The sequence below is a fragment of the Simochromis diagramma genome, unplaced genomic scaffold, assembly GCF_900408965.1.
Source record: "Simochromis diagramma unplaced genomic scaffold, fSimDia1.1 OVJJ01000293.1, whole genome shotgun sequence".
NCBI lineage: Eukaryota > Metazoa > Chordata > Actinopteri > Cichliformes > Cichlidae > Simochromis > Simochromis diagramma.
In genome coordinates, this window is record NW_024386801.1 from 3,944,537 (window position 1) to 3,963,127 (window position 18,591).

The following is an 18,591-nucleotide window of genomic DNA, read 5'->3' on the forward strand; positions in this document are numbered from 1 at the left end:
CTTCTGTCTCTAATATAACGGAGCTTTATGTTGACAAGGGATAGAACAGTTAAAGCTAAAACATGTTTCCATTACTCAGTTTCATGGAAAGCAATAGAAGAGGAAGAAAGGAAACCACAAAAGAAAAACAGATAATTATCAAAAAATTTTAATGTCGTTCAGCAATCTGAATGCAAGGTATCCAAGCTATAAGCTTTTTACAAATGTTTTGGAGATGCAAAGACTAAATACACTTGCTTTCTCCTAACCAGTAATTGAAAGCACAAATAAGGCTTACGGAGTACCAAAGAGTAAGAAATCAGAAAAGAAATCAGAAAAGAAATCTAGCTCTCTTAGCTATGTTCTTAATTTTTACTAAATGTCTTCTCGTTGGAAATGTTTTAAAGATGATTTTCTTATTGGTTTTTAAACCAATCCGAGATCAAGATGCCAAACGTAGGACACTGCTCCAAAACACTCATCTGCGTTGCTCAATAGGTCACGACGAGGTCCATGGGCAGCTGCCCCGAAACCTCGACACTCCCGCAAAGTAAGATGTGAAACACTTAAAGAATGACACCGTTAGCCAGCTGAAGCTTTGTTAAAAGCAAGCTGTCATCTCCTGTATGAGAGAACTACTGAATGAAAATCACCCCACAACATTTTCCACAGTTGACCTCTACTTTCCATGAAGGACAACAGGCAAGAAACAGAAGAAAGACTTTTTAAAGGGTGTAACAACGGGACAGCTTCTGTACTCTTCATATAGACACGTAACTTGTCTGTGGTTGCTCAGGTCATTTCCCTTTCCTTACTTTAACCCTGAGCTTTAGTGAAATCTTTGTTCAAGTGAGAATGTCAGAATATGAGTTTAAACGGTTTGCTAACGTCGCCACTGAAGCCAAACAAAAAGTATTATATCAGCTCTCGCAGTTTTTAGAGTTTGTCTAATCCAATCTGCTGGTAGTGAAAAGGACACATCTGTAATGTTTGTACAGAACACAGTGTCTCACCCTTGAAACAATAAAACTGATTGATGATAGGAGTAGAGCAGAGAGAGCCTCTTTAGTGTTTCATTATTTCTTCAATAAGTGGGATTGGAAATTTACTACAATGGCAATGTCCCAGTTTTGTGGCCATCAATTTCTTGAGGTTGGGCACAAAAACGAAATTTCCATTGTTAAAGAAGTACATGCCAAACACACACAAACTCGCACACCCGCACACACAGGGTTAGTGTTTGAATGCACATTTTTTTAACCCCTAGTCAGGTCTGTAAGTTTGCACGGTTGTCAGAAAGAACAGTAAAACTATGACAGGTAAAAGAGTGCAGTTCATCTGGTCCACAGCAGCAGGGAGTCATAGAGTAGCATTTTCCTTCAGACCAGCACTCTCAAGGATCCTAGGCGCCACATTAAAACCTTACCGACCCTGGTGAAGGTGCACAGGGTCTGCTACCACCTACAGATGTTGAGGTCAGACTGAGTGAAAGTGAGCAAAGAGTCTTTATGGTCCTATAAGCTCAGCACTGTTTTTCTTGGAAAGCTGCAGTTGCACATTGAACAAGGTGTGCATGAGAGACGTGTACGTGAGAATTCATGTATGTCCACATATATCTGATGGTTGTTTGATTTGCGTGTCAACAGCTACAAAACTGAGAAACGTCAATCAGATCTGTACAGCAAACGTGTGTAATCTTTAAATTGACGAGAGGCGAGGCGAGAGCATATTTTCCACCAGTCACAAAATGTCACTTTTTGAGAGCTAGTAAGAAAGAAAAAAGAAAATGTATTGAATTTTGGGGAATTTTTAAGAAGCTGCTTTAAAAATCTCCCTCACCTCCTGGGTACACCACTATGGGAGCAACTTAAGGCTTCAAATCTTGTTCATTTTCTTTAAAATGATCATAAATCCTGCTAGCATACGTTGCGTCTTACAGAGCGTAATAAATAAACAGGATTAGAATGGTTTGGGAGGGGGGTTGTTTTTAAATGACAAGCTCCCTGACAGGAAAAAAGGCACACCAGTGCGTTCATAGTGTTTTGAGTAAGATTTTATAAACAGACGACAGGATTTGGTATACTTAACTTTCAAAAATGCACGTTTAATCCGAGATGGAATAACAGGTACAGCAGTTTAGGATCAGTTTGTCTCATTTCCTTGAGGCTCTGCAGTGTCATTTCCAACAAAAATTAATTATGACTTGAGAAGGCAAATTCAACTCCATTTTCCACTCTGTGTGCACTTTAGTAAAAGCCACTGTTTGCAGCTTCAGCAGCACATTAGTCTACGAGGCTTCTTGCTGTCTGGTGTAGTCCTTTTGCGTATGTTTCCACTACTTTCTTTCCACTTCCATCCTTCTATAAATCTTTATAATTTTCTCTGCAAACCACATCATACACCACCATACTCTTTCAAAGCACCTTTGCCTTATCAACTTTCTTCTATCGCGTCCATTCAACTCCTTTGTTATTGAAAATATTTCTGTATGTCAGAAATACATAAAATTAAATGTTTATCATAAATATTTCCTAAATAAAATCTGCATTTATCTGCCATTTATAAATTTGTAACAAACACGTGGATGTTGACCTAATACCTTGTGAGAGGCAGCTGAGGTGTTACCAGTATCTCTTTGACATTATCCATTGCAAACACGTGGGAATTACCCTGAGGCTGAAGGCTCCTCACAAGGCTTTTAAATACTGATCTCTGAAACTATTAATCTGATTATAAACTGGTACACGAGTACCCCTGCCTGCTCCTGGTCCCTGCTTCCATGAGAACAGTAAGCCCACTGAAACTAGAGAGAGCAGCTGAAATGAGCCAAGGTCTCACCAGTTTCTCAGACTGTCTAATCTGTTCATTGATTGGTCACAAATCTTAAACCCCAGTTTGGTTACTTTGAGCAGCTTTTGCAAAATCTCAATACGAGGTCAGGGTCTGTGTTAATGGCTCAGTTTATTAGATGGGACAGAAACATAGCCAAGCAGAGCACAGAGGAACTGAAGGTTGTTAAAGCTGGGAGGGAGAAGGTGGGAGTCAGGTTAGGGGAGAAGTGGTTAGGGTTAGGGTAACCTGAGATGAATGGGGCATTCCTTCCAGGGCAACTACATCTGCAGATACAATTTTCAGCTACACATAATCTTGTCATTATGCAAGCCATCTGATGGACTGTATGTGCATGCAGTAGCAGAAATCTAAAGAGGCCCCCTTAACTGCAAGGTTTTAGAAGGATAAAGTAGACAAAAATCATCTTCAAATCTTCAATATTTCTGGTAAGTTTTGTTATTTGGAGAGGGAACATGCACGGGACATTCAATGCTCGTGTTTGCCCAGAAGCAAGCATAATGGACAAATAAAAAATGTTTCTAACCCTGCCCTCAGTGTTACTTTCCAGGCTACCTGAATCTCATTTCACTGGTCTGCAGTGTAACCTACCTACTTAGAACTTGCCAGTAGTTTCAGGGTAAACTCATCCAACTGTGTGCTGCTATATCTCATTCTGGGGAGTGTTTTTCTTACATCTGAGTGGAGCAATATCAGCTGACACAGGCTGCACTCTACCTCCCACAACACTCCATCCGTCATACTCATACTGGTCTCAGTAACACTCATGCACTATGTCATATAAGTGGAATTTGCAATGGACTGTCTTATTTGCGCTGATCTCTGCCTCTTTAAATCATAACTGTTTGAATTACCTGACTTTTCCTTCGCATGAGTGTATGACCTAGACTGTGACTTTATATTGCAGCTGTTTATCTGACTCCTTAAAGCAAGGTTTCATCCACAAGCACAATGTAAGCTAATGACCGACGCCCATTCCTGTGTGCTTCCTACCATGCAGGTGTCGCAGTGCTTGTATCTCCTGACATCCCCCTGCAGCTCGGGCTGGACAGCAGACAGCAGTTCTGCCTACAGTCACTTCCAAGTATGGAGCGACTCCCTCTGCAGTACACTGTGTGTGTGGCCCACAATGTAAAAGCTGCTCACCAGGAAGCAGTGCAACAGCTCTCGGAGCACAGCAGGGAGCTGCCCAACATGAAAGCACTGCGGTTAGTTCAGTTTAGATTTAGATTAGACCAGATGTAAATTTCACTCTGCTTCACTTCTGGTTATTATAACAGCGGTGCACTGGTGTGGTTGGTGAGCACCGATTGAAACTTTAGTCTGGCGAGCCAACTGTGTTTAACTGTTCCAGTCTGATTCCTGTGTGTGTGCCGCAGGCTGCCATTCTGGAAGCTGCTCGCCAACATGGACTCAGGGCCGAAGGTGGAGCGGGAGATGAGGACTTTCTCGAATCGTCTGAAGAGACACCAGCTGGGGGAGGGAGTCATCAGCCTCAATGAACATTCCACCACCCTCCTTTCTGATATGGTACACGATGCAGACACACACTGACTACTGAACTGTGCTGTGTCTTCTCCCAGCCTTTAAAGGCTGTGACAGAGTTAAGTTTTCATTATGAAAATATTCTGCTAAGGCAAACCCAATCTGGGTCGGATAAAAATCCCACTGGTTAAACCGTTTAAATGAAATTAAACAAAATAAAATTAACCCACCAACAGGATTTAACAAATAGTGGATAAGGATTGGTAACACACTCTGTGTCTTGACAGTTTTTGTATGGCAGGTGTGAGCTCTCATATTAATAAATAGATTATAAAAAGTCAGCACTGCATCATAAAAGGTTGCTGTTTTCAGCATTTTCGAATGCAACCTTTGCTTTATCGCACTGAAGTGGACATTCCTGGTGGATTGGGTCACCTGCTGCGGTGCTGCTGCCATTTGCCATTGCAGGTATCAACTGATGGAGATAGAAGTTTTGCGGATGCAGGCATCAGCTGTATTTAGCTTAAATTTTTTATTTAAACATTACAAATATAGTGTGTTGACATTATAGCTGGCTGCAGGGGCCCATGCTTCATGTTCAATTCTACTAGTCTGTTGATACGAGGTCTTGAAATGAGAAGCCAGTTCATGGAGTTTCTATTTTCAGTAGCTCTCTTCTTTTACTAAGCCTAGAAAAGTTTGTTAACCCAGTGACTAGAATTAAGATGTGTATATTATTCTTTTTTCATTCATCTTCATTTCTTCCACTGCATAGCTGCAGATTTTCATAATCCACTGCTTCAACCACAGAGGTTGTGTCAGGTTTTGTGTGGAGGCGATGAAGGAGAAACCCAAACGCAGGACTCGCAGGTAGGTGAAGCCTGGTGGTTTATTATGATCAGCGGATGAAACAGGACATGCAACGGAGGGCTGACTGAACTGAAATGACTGAACTGGCTGGATTGGAAACACGGCCAGCGTACACAACATCAACGACATGACAAAGAACTGGTGGAACCGAGGAACTTAAATACACAGGTTGAATGATGACAATGTTTGGAAACAGGTGAGTAAAGGGCTGAACATAATCTGACTAATGACACAAGCTGACACGAAGAAAAAACAAAAACAAAACAGTTCTGGTGGGCGGCCACTGAGCAGGTCCGGTGGGCGGCCGCGCCGGCGACGAGGTCCAGTCAGCGGCCTGGAAGGTGGCCGAATCCGTCGAGGACGAGGAGCCGGCTGTAGGCGACGGCGGTGACGGAGGGGCGGCTGCAGGCGACGGCGGTGACGGAGGGGCGGCTGCAGGAGACTGCGTGGGAGCTAGAGAGCTCACAGCTGGCTCTGGATGCTGTGGCTGCAGGTCAGGAAACTGAACAGGATGGTGAATGAGTGACTGGGTAGGAGACTGGACCACAGGCTGAACTGACTGGACCACAGGCGGTGGGAGGATGGGTGACTGAGCTGCGGGCGACCGGACTGACTGGACTGGGGAGGCTAAAGGATCAGAGGTTGGTGAGGCTAATGGCTGAGCTAACGACTGAATTAGTGAAGGGGATAAAGCTGCAGCCTGGGCTAGTAAAGCTGGTGCCCGAGCAGAGGACAGGTCCGCTAGCCTAACCAGGGAAAGCGCTAGAGCATGGAAAGCTGGATCAGGAGGTGGATGAAGAGGTAGACTAGTAGGGGGAGAGGCTAGCTCTTCCGAACTTCTAGGGAGGTCAGCCTGGGTTCTGGCTGCCCTCAGCCTGGGTGTTGGGACAAGAATGGAAGGTGACTGGACGCCAGTCACACCCACCCGAGGAACACGAACGGGTGCAGGAGTGGACTGGGACGCAGCTGCCCTCCTCCTGGGAGCTGGCACAGGTTTGGGTGTAGGCTGACTGATAGGGGTGGAAATAATGACTGGGTGTGTGATACTGCCAGGTTTATCAGGGATTATTCTGGTCCTTCTGCCACCACTATTCACAGTCTTTGACTGAACAGTCCTTGGGGGACCAGAGCAGAAAAAAAAAAAAATCTTCCCAGTCCACATCATCGTCCAGGAGGGAAACCCCCCACGAATCAGAGATGAGTCTATTTTTTTTTTTTTTTTAAAGTGAAGAGTCAGACGAAGAGTGCGAAAAACAATCACTGGAACTCACCACCGGGAGTTGCTCAAAATGGTCCATATTATGGAGGCGTGTGCGCCGCTTTCTCCGGGAAGAGGAAGCGGGCAGGGTAAACAACTGAGCCTCTGGCGCGGGAGCCTCCGTTGAGCCGAGTTGGGAGGCAGAGCAACTGTGGCATGGCGAGGTTGGAGGTCCAGTGAATGAGGCGGCGGGTGTGTGAGCGAGGAGCGGAGTGGCAAGAGAAGGAGCGGCTGAAACGCCCACTCTCCGCGGCAAATGCTCCGGTGCAGGTGAGGCAGCAGGTGGGGGAACGCGGCGTCTCCGAGGCCCGCCCAGAGCCAGGCGAGTCCCCTCGAAGACATGCTCTCTCTCCGCTGTTTTTCCCCTGAACTCCTCTGCCCAACGGGAAAGTGCTGCCTCCTGCCGCTCATAGAGGTCCGAGTCCGCTGGGTTCCAATCGTGTCTTCGTGGCACGGGTCGTGTCATTCTGTCAGGTTTTGTGTGGAGGCGAGGAAGAAGGAACCCAAACGCAGGACTCGCAGGTAGGTGAAGCCTGGTGGTTTATTGGATTGGAAACACGGACAGCGTACACAACATCAATGACACGACAAAGACCTGGTGGAACCGAGGAACTTAAATACACAGGTTGAATGATGACAATGATTGGAAACAGGTGAGTACAGGGCTGAACATAATCTGACTAATGACACAAGAGACAAGCTGACATGGGAAAAAACAGGAAGTGAGAACATTAATGTGGCGAACTAAACTGAACATGAACAAACTGAAATCACTAAGTCAACGACCCAGGAACCCTGACAGGTAGTAAATCTGGTAAGAGTTCATTGGTCTGAGGCCCACAACTGGTCAGAGATAGAGATGAAAGAGTTTTCTTAAGTGGATCTCCAGAGCACTGGAGGCAGGGAACAAGGGAGGGAGGACAGGTTCAGTGAAATGTTACAACATAGAAAAACAAAAGCCAGATTAGGTTTGTTTTTCCTTTTTTGTTTTGTTTTTGTTTTGTTTGTTTGTTTGTTTGTTTGGGGTTTTTTGCCTAACAGAACTTAGTTCCACAAAATGCCGATCAAATCTTCAGGACACTTTGTGATGCCTTACAGCATGTAAATGGGGCACTTCATCATCAAATATGTTTTCAGATATTCTTTCAGCTGCACATCCATACAGTTCCCTTCCCTAAATGCTATTGCAAACTGCCTGGTAACAACACCACCGGACCACAGTCAAGTCAATCCGTGTCAACACCTGGTGGAACCTGGTGGTGTTCCTTTGCAAAACAAATATAGTTGAGAGAAGACAAACAGAGCCTTTCCTAATAGGTATTAGGTTGCTCTGAGTGTGGTAACTGCAGGATGGCAAAGAACTGGGTGTGCTGAGATTTGAAGGAACCTTAGCCAACTAGAGCAAGTAATCCCAGCTTGATGCTCAGATATGACCCAGACTGTACAGCAGAAGACCATGCAGGCAGAAATGCAATCAGTCCATAAAAGGTTATTTCCAGGCATCCTGTTATATCTGTACACACTGGTAATGTTTCCACTGCATTTTCAGTAGTTGTGAAAGAACAGAAACATAATAATAATACAGAATAATACGCAATCATGATGGATGGCTTGGATATTAAGGATATTAATCACCAGTTTTGTTGGTACCACCTCACTTCACTCCCTTCATACTTCAATAAAGAACCAGCCAAGCATAAAATCCTGCATGGAAACTTACAGAATTAACACGTTAGGCTGTGTAGAAGTGTGGCTAGCAACAATGATCCCCTTTCACTCCAGTTTTACAAGAGTCCATACATTTTCAGTCACTCTGTTAATTTTTATTTTACAGTTTCCATTTTACTCTGCAAGAACTGGCATCAAAGTGATTTGGTTATTAATAGGTTTGCATTGTTTCTAATTTTATTACATAGAAATTAAAGTAAATTTTTAGAATAAAAGCCTAGAGTCTAACACATTATTTGAATTTCTTTGCATTTTACTTCTTTCTGGATTAAAAAAAAAAAGCAGAAGAAATGAATGGTTAGTGTGGACGGGGGGAGATCTAAGAAATTAAACAATATGAGCTAATATAGCCTTTCCTCCCACAGCTATTTTACATATGTTTTGTCTTGTTCCACAGTTATGTAATGCAAAGTTTCAGTTTGACTCTTAGCATCTAATTCCCAAAGGACTCTAGCAAATGTCAAATGGTTCTGACAGAAGTTGCATTCTCAAAGCTACAATTCTGCAAAGCAACTTTGCAAAGGTGTATGCTAGTAGCACCATTAAACTATTCATTTAGAATTGTTGTCTGTCTTTTTGTCACTTTGCAGGACCATGACTACCTCAACAGCAGGAAAAGGGGGATGTCCAAGAGACTGACCAGGGACCTCCCACTTGTCAAGCTTCTTAACATTTCCATCACCATGTCCCCTTTCCTGGGGGTGGACACCACACAGTTCCACACCTCCCTTATTGATGGCACTGAGGCCTACTGGCTCAGTCTCCCTTCAGCCCCTCAGGGACAGCTGGTGAGGCATGAGAGGCACACACTATCATATTGTAAACCACTTAGTTGCGTCCACAGTAATCCACATTTGAACTTTGAACTGAGATTTATGTATTTTCATTTAGTTTGTTGTTGTGGGAGGCAGTATAAAGAACCCACCACATTTTTATTTCATGCTAAGTACAGTTTTCCCTGACAGTGAACTTTCCTCACGCTACTAAAACACTCTATTCGGTCAAACATGAAACCAGACAGAGATTTGGGGATATTTTCCTCCTACATTGCAGACTCTCTGCATTAATCAGCTCCAGTTTGATCAAATTAAAAAAAGCAATGCAATGCAAACGCAGTAGGACTAAACCAGGAAATCTATAATTGCAGCAGCAGTTGCACTGCGGTTTATAATTAGTCAATTATCCACAGAGAAAATAATAGCAGCGTAAAATAAACACCAATTAGAATGCAGTTGCCTCTGTCCCTCTATCCAGATCCCTGTGATGAGTCAGTGGCGAGGAAAGTTCTGTGTAAAGCTGAACATCACAAATCCAGGAGCAGTGAGCTGGTTCCTGGACAGGGTAGGAGCCCTTCAAACCCATTTAGGGATGGAGTACATCATGCTGGAAGGGGGCGAGGGGAATCTGTTTGAGGAGCAGGCACTGCGGCCACCGCAAGCTCTGGGTGGAGACAAGTACATCAGCCTGCTGGCTGACCTGGCCACCAGGATAGGAGATTCCACCATTATGACTGCAGGGACACGGTAATCTGTCAGCTAATGCACAATGGCATTGCTTCCCGTAAGGCACATTTGTGTTTATTAGGACTTTTTTTGTGTCTCAGGTCCAGTTACAAGCCACTCTTTGTGAGGATGACCCCCCTGCAGTCTGATTGGAGCCCGATGGGTCTTAAGGCCATCATTCCCAACCTGTTGCACCACACTTTGCTGGGATACAACTTCCTCATTCCTGATGCAGTAGGTAATACGAGAACCTATGGGTCCCTTTTTTAATCACATAGTGATATTTTTGCCTTTTTGTGAGAACTGAAAAAAGCGCTTGATTAGTGTTGCTTTGGACAAAGCTGGGAGCTGTCAGTAAAACATGGGCCTGATATAACTGCCGTGAAACATCTTAAATTGTTCATTAGATATGAGGTATGAGTTGTATCAAGATAGTTTTAATACAATGTTATAGCCCACACTAGCTTGCAAAACACCAGTAATTAACATGAACCAGATCTAAAAGGATAAATTGATCTTTTTCCAAAATAGAGAAGCCAACGTACATCATATTGCATTGTCTTAAATCTGCAAATTAAAAAAGCCACACGAGTACCCACTGTTTAACTGTTTTTGTCTTTTCTCTGCCTCTGCACAGGTGGCTCTCTGTCTGGAGACCTGGTCACAGATGAGGAGTTGTTCATCCGCTGGCTGGAGATTGCAGCCTTTCTTCCTGTTATGAGCTTCCACACACCACCCTGGATCTTCGGGGAGGGCCAGGTATACTACCGGTCTGCCTCGTGTAGCCACCCGGCAGCAGCCTGCGTTGGGTGCCATTACAGCTGTGTCATCCACATTAGTGACAACCTAGCAGGTTCACATTCTGCTCATGACTTGCTAACCAGATTTTCGCTTGTGAAGATTTACTTCGGAGAGATCAAGTGTAGTGAGGTGTGAATGCTGCCAATTAGATGTTCTAAAAGGGGGTGGGAGATTATCCTTCCTTCCCACATGCTGCTGTTGAAAAAGGGACCTTAGAGAAGTGGTTCATTGGCCCAACAGCCAGCCCTCAATTCTGAGGGTCAAGCGCTGAGAAGTTCCCACCGATTCTTTTGCAGAGGAGCTAGAGGACTGCTGAGACCTGATCTATCAAAACTCAGATCTGACTCTCCCCTCAGCAGGAGGGGCAGGACTGAACCATGAACCTCTCCATGGGAAATGAGGAACACACTATTCACCATGCACAGCAGGAAAACAAAGCCTTAAGTCTCTGATGACAGGTATTGATGCTTTTGACAATGTGTTACCAGAGCTCAGGTTCCTGAACAAAAAACGCTTTATGCTCCTGCAGAGGAAGAAGGGTAATGCCCTCCCTAACCCCCTTCCCCTCCCGCCTTTCCTCATCTCATTCACCTGTGGTTACGAGTCCATCTGGTCTGAATTACAATCCCTATTCTAGATTTATGGCTCGCTCTCACTCTCAAGGGCCACTTCAGCAGGAATGATAATGAATTTGAGGACAAGTCTTGGAAAAATACTTTATTGTGGCAATTAAGATTTCCATGAGTAATTGACAAGTGTGACAGAGTGGGAGTGATCAAATGAATTTTTTTCCACTAGGAGGGAGCTAAAGCAGCAAAATATATTAGTTGTGACTTGTGTTGTGTGACAAAGATAAAAATAGGCCTTTTTGGGCGGCGAGGCATTTGACAGCAGCAATGTTTTCCATTTTGGTCTCTTGCATGGTCTTCAGTTCATAAACCCAGATGAAGTGAGAGCGGGGAGATATTTTAGTGGAGATAGACTGTTGCATTGCCCATGATAAATGACTCTTTTATAGACATTTTTACTACAGTTTTAAATGTGGTGCACCTTTATTTCCAGAATGTGTGAGACTGCAGTCGGTCACAGACAGGTCACAGCAGCAAATACGTTGGAATCGAATAGCAGCAAAACCTCAAAGCCACACACATGCCTGGCTTCTCAATTAGGGAAAGATTCACTCAAACCAGTGGCTCATTCCTACAAATGGTCTCAATCCCAAGTCATAAAAATACATTTTTTTTATAGAGGCGGTCAAGTTTTGTTTTTGTCGTGAGACTCTGAAGAGGATGTGACCCTTCCAGAAATGCTGAAGTCGTTTGGGCAAAGGGAGAGAGCACAAAGGCTTTGGCAGAGTTAAACCCACTAAGTCAACAATGAGTGACTGTTGAGTTGAGTCTGCGTGTAGAGATGGCACAAATGTCCTTAGCAGACCTCACTGTCAATATTTTTCTTGTACTGAAATCCTTGCGGTGGATGATTTAGTTTAGGAAAGGGCTGGTCACTGGTTTCAGTTACTCTGTTGATCCAGATTTCTTGAAAATAGATTCTTTGGATGAATGATGTGAAAAAGGCCTAAGTGGTTCTGAATGAAAATACTGCCCAAGAACAAGGCAACGATGGATTTTAATTAGATCGTTATAATCCTAATTGTTTTCTTTTGTTTTTTCTTTTTCTTTTTACTGTAATCCACAATAATGTTCGTTCTCGTGTCTCAAATGGTAATCCATAGGTGCTAAACCTAACTCGGAACTACCTAACAAGGCACCAGAGGGATGTGGCACCGCTGATTGAAAAGTATGCAGAGGAGTGGCAGGTGACAGGAAACCCCATCTATCGCCCAATGTGGTGGCTCAATCCAACTGACTCCATGACCTTTACCATCAATGACCAGTTCCTCATTGGAGATGAGGTCAGTTAACGGAGTTCTGATGATGTGGGATCTAATGCACTTGGCATGTTTTAGCAACTTCAGCCGTATCCTGATGTCACGCATGTGCAATCTCCCTTATACGTATTTATTTTCAGGTCTTAGTGGCACCCGTGGTGGAGAAGGGGGCAGTGCAGAGGGATATATATTTACCTGACGGGGGCTTTCAATGGCAGGACAGTCAGAACGCACGGGTGTTTGACGGGGGGACGTTCTTGCACGACTACCCTGTCCCCCTGACGGAGGTGGCTGTTTTCTTACGGAGAAGCTGACTCGGATGACTGTCCCACAGAGTCACGTGATTTATCCTGTTACTGTTTTGAATCAAATTCTTTTTTTAGGTACTTGTGCTGTTCTTAACTTGCACTTTTCTACTAAAGACCATTGACCCTGCCTCAAGTGCTGCCTTGAGACGATTTGTAGAAATATATACATATATGTATATACATATTTTTTTTTATACTTGCACTTTATGGTTCAAAATATTTTTTTCCTTTATGTTATTTGTCTTCTTTTCATTTGTTTTTTTTTTTTATGCTGAATGGTTTTACCTCTTAGTGATTTGTTTCTGGACTTTTTCATCCACTCTGCTGCTTTTTTTGTTTGTTTGTTTGTTTTCTTTTTTTTTTTAATGGTTCTGGAGAAGTATGTGTGTTTACATACTGCATTTCTACAGTCTTTAAATTTGTAGCTGCTGTTGGCTCTCTTCATAAGGAGGAACAAAGCAAGCTCCTTGTTTGCTTAAAAGTATCTGAATTTCTCAAGAAGACCAAATGAAGATGCAGAAAGACAAGGAAGGCGGTTAAAAGGGCCTTTTGAGAGAAACACTTACTGGCGGGAAATTAACACAGGAAGCTACATACAAGCACCATGGTACCATATGTCTTGCTCACTCTATGGAAAGGCTCTTACTTGAACTCATCAGGCCAAAGGGCCGATGTTTTATGAAAGATGAATGTACCTCAAGTAACGTATATGAATTGCTTTACAAAGTCATTAGACACAACAGCCTATCACCCCATAGTTCATATTCTTAGAATAGTTAAGTCATAGACATCCATGAATGTCCCTTTGTACTGTATGCTGATGAACTTGAGGCCAAGCCACTTTCATCGTAACTTTGCATATATTTAAATTTTAGATTAGAGTTTAACCTGCTGTATCAAGCGCTTTTAAGTGAGTGCCTCTTTCTTTACTGACTGTTGATGTGTTCTTACATGTGAGCCGAATTAAGTTGTAAAGACAACCTTGCTGATGACACCACATGGGTGAAAAGGAGATTTTGTATAAATACATGCAATCAGTCCCTTTTTATCTGATAATCTGACTGTGATATCACTCCCATTCATGAGTATGAATCCACCAGCAGCAGCCGTGAGGCTCAGTGAAAGACTTTGGACCAGGTATAAAGATAGTTTGGTCCAAAAGATGCAAAATCTGACTTCCAATTGTGCTAAAAATCACTCTTTTGGAGATTTCTCATTTGTCTATTCTGTACAAAAACCGAAATGGAAAAACAAAAAGTTGTATTTTTGTTATTTCTTAAGCCTATTTTACTGAAACCGGTAAATTTATTTTCCAATTTCTATGCAAACGTTGAGTGTCTTCAGTTTATAATTACTTGATAGGCACATATGATCGATGTGTCATATGATGGTACTTTTCTACCTACTACTACTCTCACCATAAAAATAAAGTACAAAACTTATATTTCTCCAAATGTTGAGCCACATCAAATAAATACAATGCTCTCAGTTGTAAGCATACCATGTTTGCATATGAGAAATTGGCTTTTTGGAGAGAAACAAAGTATTTGTGAAGGATTCACCTGAAATTGCTGGAATTGTTGAAAGCACAGATGTGCAGAGGCCCACCTGACATAAACCTTCATGAGTAATTCAGTTTCTCTCCTCATGTGTACCATTACATAGCCTACTCTCTGGACTATCTTTACACTTCTATCACTTTCTTAAGTTTAGTTGTTTACTTGTAAAAGCTGTTTGAACCCAGACTTAATGCTCTAAGCAAATGAAATGTAAATGAGACTGATTCTATTTTTTGATTATGTTTAAAATCAGTCCAAGAAGAGACGTAATCTTTATACCCTGAAGCTCGGCTCTTTATAGTCAACTGTCAGTGTTGCTTTTTTTTTTTTTTTTTTAAATCAATTTGTTCCATAAAGGAAAATCTTAAATGGCAAACAGTGAGGATACAAACTCTGGAAACTTAACATTTATCTCAACTAAATTGATTGTGTAACTTTGATCTAAAAAGTTTACTGTATCAGCTCAAACACTCAGGTCTAATGAAGTTTCCTATCAGATCACCAGATGTCTTAGTGCAACGCAGTATGTTGTGAACACATTAACGTCTTAATCTCTCCTGGGGCAGAATGTACAATGGACACACTGTGATTTCCCATAGCCCTTCATGTGAGGAGCTTTTCTTTTTCCCATTATATAATGCTGTTATGGAATGCTTTGGTAGGTTAATGTAGGAGTTGCAGGAAAAGCTTTGTTGTGTTATTCCTTCCCTCTACAGACTGAGTGAGCCATGTGCCTTAATATGCCACAAATCTGGACGACACAGGTGTCTAGATTATTGCAGTATCAGCAATGACCGTAATACAATGACTGTGCCATTACAAGTGTTTTTCTCTCTTCTGTAAATCAGATAACATAGAATGACAAAGTTGCAATAAAGTTTACATTTTCTTACTTAACTCATCAAGTTTGCATTTACTTCATGACATACTGGAGGCCACATTCAAGTGGAGCTGCCAGATTTTAATTCTTATTACTTCAGAATTTTTAGTTCAAATCCAATCCTGAAGTTTGCACATTTTTTTTTTCTGTCTCCATGCTGGTTTGTGTTTGACTGTGCAGGCAGTGGCAATCTGCAGTTGCACCAATCAGGCGCAACATTATGACTACTAACAGGTGAAGTTAATAACACTGATTGTCTCTTCATCATGGCACCTGTTAGGGATATATTAGGAAGCAAGTGAACAATTTGTCCTCAAAGAAGAAGCAGGAAGACTTGTCCAACTTGTGATGGAAAATTGCAGTGCTTCTGGGGGTGTTCCTGGTCTGTAGTGATCAGTATCTATGAAAAGTGGTCCAAGGAAGCAACAGCAGTGAACTAGTGACAGGTAAGTGGACACTGTCCACCGCCGAAAACACCTACAATGTGAGCATCAACTGGACCCAAAGCAATGGAATAAGGGGGTGTGGACTAACAAATCACATTATGAAATGCTTTGGTAGGGTTCATGTAGGAGTTGCATCACATGATCAGCCAGTTATGGGTGCATTGCATACCTGGGCAATACACGGCACCAGGATGCACTATGGAAACTGTGGCAGTGTGATACTCTTCTAGAAAACCTTGCGTCATGGCATCTATGTGGATGTTACTTTGACACGTTCCACCTACCTCAGCATCGTTGCAGACTTTGATTACAACCTTTCATGGAAACGATATTGCATTCTTCTTTCAGCAGGATAATGCACCCTGACACAAAGCAAAAATGGTTCAAGAATGGTTTGAAGATCACAACAATGACTTTGTGACCCAGATTTCCTATAGTTCAACCCAGTGGCTGGACAAACAAGTCCAATCTATGGAGGCCCCAAATCGCAACTTACAGGGCTTAAAGGTGCAAGATACAAGATACCACGCACATCAACTCCAAGGGTCAAGTGGACAGCATGCCTCAATAGGTCAGGGCTGTTTTGAAACAAAAGATAAAACAACATCATTTTAGGATAGTGGTCAATAGATTATGTTTTTTGTTTGTTTACATGCCAGGGATACTGGGGCATGCTTCAAAACCACAATTAAACATAACAATAATAAATATGTAAAATGAACACATTTTTAATTTCAGAATTCAAATTTATTATTTTTAACAAATATCCTCCTTGTCATCTTGCACACATGTAATCTTATGCTAAGCCCTGATATTAACCCTTTCCCCTCTTTCTTCTCCCCATGCCAGCAGGTCTATGTCTATATCTGTGAGCAGATACTGACAAATAACATCTGCGCTAATTCCACGTAAACCTAATAAAAGTTATTTATAACCTTGGCGAGTAGGCGGTGGAAGAGATTCTCAGGGGACTCGCATTCAGCCCAGCCTCCGCTGAGCTCCGTTTCCTTACCTTCCTCTCTTGCTGCCACTTGGCTGAGCTCCACCTTGGGGCCCCAGTCCCGGCTCCTTTAGTGCAGTTAGACAGGTGCAGCTGAATGGAGACATTCAAAGTCCCTCCAAGCCGGCCACCGAACTCACCATCTCCGTTTACACCCGCACTTTAAACACTCAGATTCATGTGGCACTTTTTAAAGTCTGGGTGCAGTTCTCAGCCAGATTAAAATTCACAAGACGTATTAGTATGGCTCCATGGTTTGTGAGGTGATGAAGATGCAGTGTTAGAGACTTGAGAAGACTCTCCTCCAAGGGACAGCAGAGGTTACAGAGTTAATTTCTTTGCTAAACCTTAAAGGAACTTTAATATAAAGTTCCTTATTTTCAGTTACTAGACAGTTGTTTCAAGAATTCAAGTTGTGTGTACAATAAATCAATTTCATATATGTTCAATATTGATCCGTCATTCTAAACAGTGGATTTCCCACCGTCAGTTCCAGTTTAATGCTAATTCACAGAACAATAGTACAGATCCTGCCAGAAATCCTGTGGTCAAAGACATCCACCCTTAAACTAACATTTAGCAGGAGGTCCAATTATTATATTTTTCCTTGGTCAGTGAATCAACATTTAACATTCAACCCAATTAGTTTGGGGCATAACCAAGCCTTATGTAAGTTGTTGAGCAGTGCAGGAAAAACAAATTGTCCTGCCAAAAACCCAAATCATGAATGACACGAATGATCTACATACGGTAGCAGCAATTAGAACAATGTTATTCTCTACTGTTAACAACTGCCAGTGATTACCGCCAGACAAAATGGAATCATCTCTACCCCTGCATGCATAAATAGCTTATAAAACAGGATAGGCAACGCTGGCTCCCCTCTTTTCTTTGAGGGTGTTTTGGCGCAAGTGGCACATGGTGACAAGCAGAGGCCACAGATCTTTCTCAAAGTCTACTTTTAGAAAGTGCAAGTCAAGGTTTTAGGTGTCAGTGTCTGTTCCCGAGTGAATGGCTTTTCCATCTTGCCAATTAGGTAAGCCAGCGGTTAAAGCTTCATGGTTTTGTAATCGATTGAGTGAGGGTCTTGTATTTTGAGCAGAGAAGAAAGTCCTTCTTTCATTTGTTAGAATACTAATCAGATGTTCCTTTATGCACAGGAAGTCTGCACAGACTTTATGCTTTTAAAAAACACTTTTGAAAAAGACAAAGAAGTGGCTTTGAAAGCGAAATCTTTTTTTTTTTTTTTTTTTAAGGCAGGTGCACAGAGAAAGAAAACAATCATGTGTAATGACTTCTTGCCTGCCCCTCTTTGGAAATCTGTCACCATGCAATGCCTTTAAATGTCTTCAATTTAATTTAGGTTAATTGTTGAATGCACCCTGAACAGCCTTAGTGGAGGGACTTATTAATACCCTCAGAGACGGAACTGATTCCTGGGTGCCATCCACTTGAGCTCAACCACCTGTCCAGATGGCAGGCTAATGCCATCACCCAGCTTCCTTTTTATTAAGTAAACACTAAGCTAAGGAAGGAAAGATCTCATTTTCACACCAGACCAGTTTCAAGAGGTTTACAAATTGTCAGAACTAAGAAAAGCTGATAAACATAGCTATGACCTTTAGACGCAGATGGGGGTGAGACGGTTGCAGTTAAAGTAAAATGCAAACAAGGGATAAACAATCGTCATGGTGCAAAGTACATGACCTTTGGGCTTAGGGGGATTTTGAAATAGGTTACAAATATATCACTTTAGGAACACATACACTTTTATGACTTTATTTATCCATGGTCGCTGGAGGATAAAACACAATAACTTTTGGAAATCCCCGAATATGATAACTATTTCTTAATTAGTAGTAGTAGCTTTGATGCACTGCTCTTTCTGTGACCGGTTTCCTCGTTCCAGCAACTTCCAGGAACCGACCTCACCAACCAGCTGAGGAATACACATTTTTCCTGCACTACTAGTGGTGTATGATGTCCAGTATAGAAGACAAGTAAGTAAAACCTTTATGAATGTGTACAGGGTTTACC

The 18,591-nt window shown here is 42.4% G+C and overlaps 1 protein-coding gene across 3 annotated transcripts in view; it reads left to right on the forward strand.

The window, feature by feature from the left end:
* The window catches only part of si:ch211-236l14.4 (SITS-binding protein), a 31,838-nt gene that overhangs the window by 9,565 nt on the left and 3,682 nt on the right, over positions 1–18,591 (forward strand). Inside the window, exons 3-12 of one of the 3 annotated variants that reach the window (XM_040025234.1) lie at positions 3,830–4,037; positions 4,209–4,359; positions 8,761–8,958; positions 9,425–9,693; positions 9,774–9,910; positions 10,310–10,431; positions 12,206–12,385; positions 12,502–15,554; positions 15,903–16,125; positions 18,464–18,554. In XM_040025234.1, coding sequence (XP_039881168.1) covers positions 3,830–4,037; positions 4,209–4,359; positions 8,761–8,958; positions 9,425–9,693; positions 9,774–9,910; positions 10,310–10,431; positions 12,206–12,385; positions 12,502–12,675 — 1,439 coding nt within the window. In that variant the 3' untranslated portion in view covers positions 12,676–15,554; positions 15,903–16,125; positions 18,464–18,554. The remainder of the gene's footprint in view (positions 1–3,829; positions 4,038–4,208; positions 4,360–8,760; positions 8,959–9,424; positions 9,694–9,773; positions 9,911–10,309; positions 10,432–12,205; positions 12,386–12,501; positions 15,555–15,902; positions 16,126–18,463; positions 18,555–18,591) is intronic. The other 2 variants (XM_040025233.1, XM_040025235.1) reach the window with 2 other exon arrangements.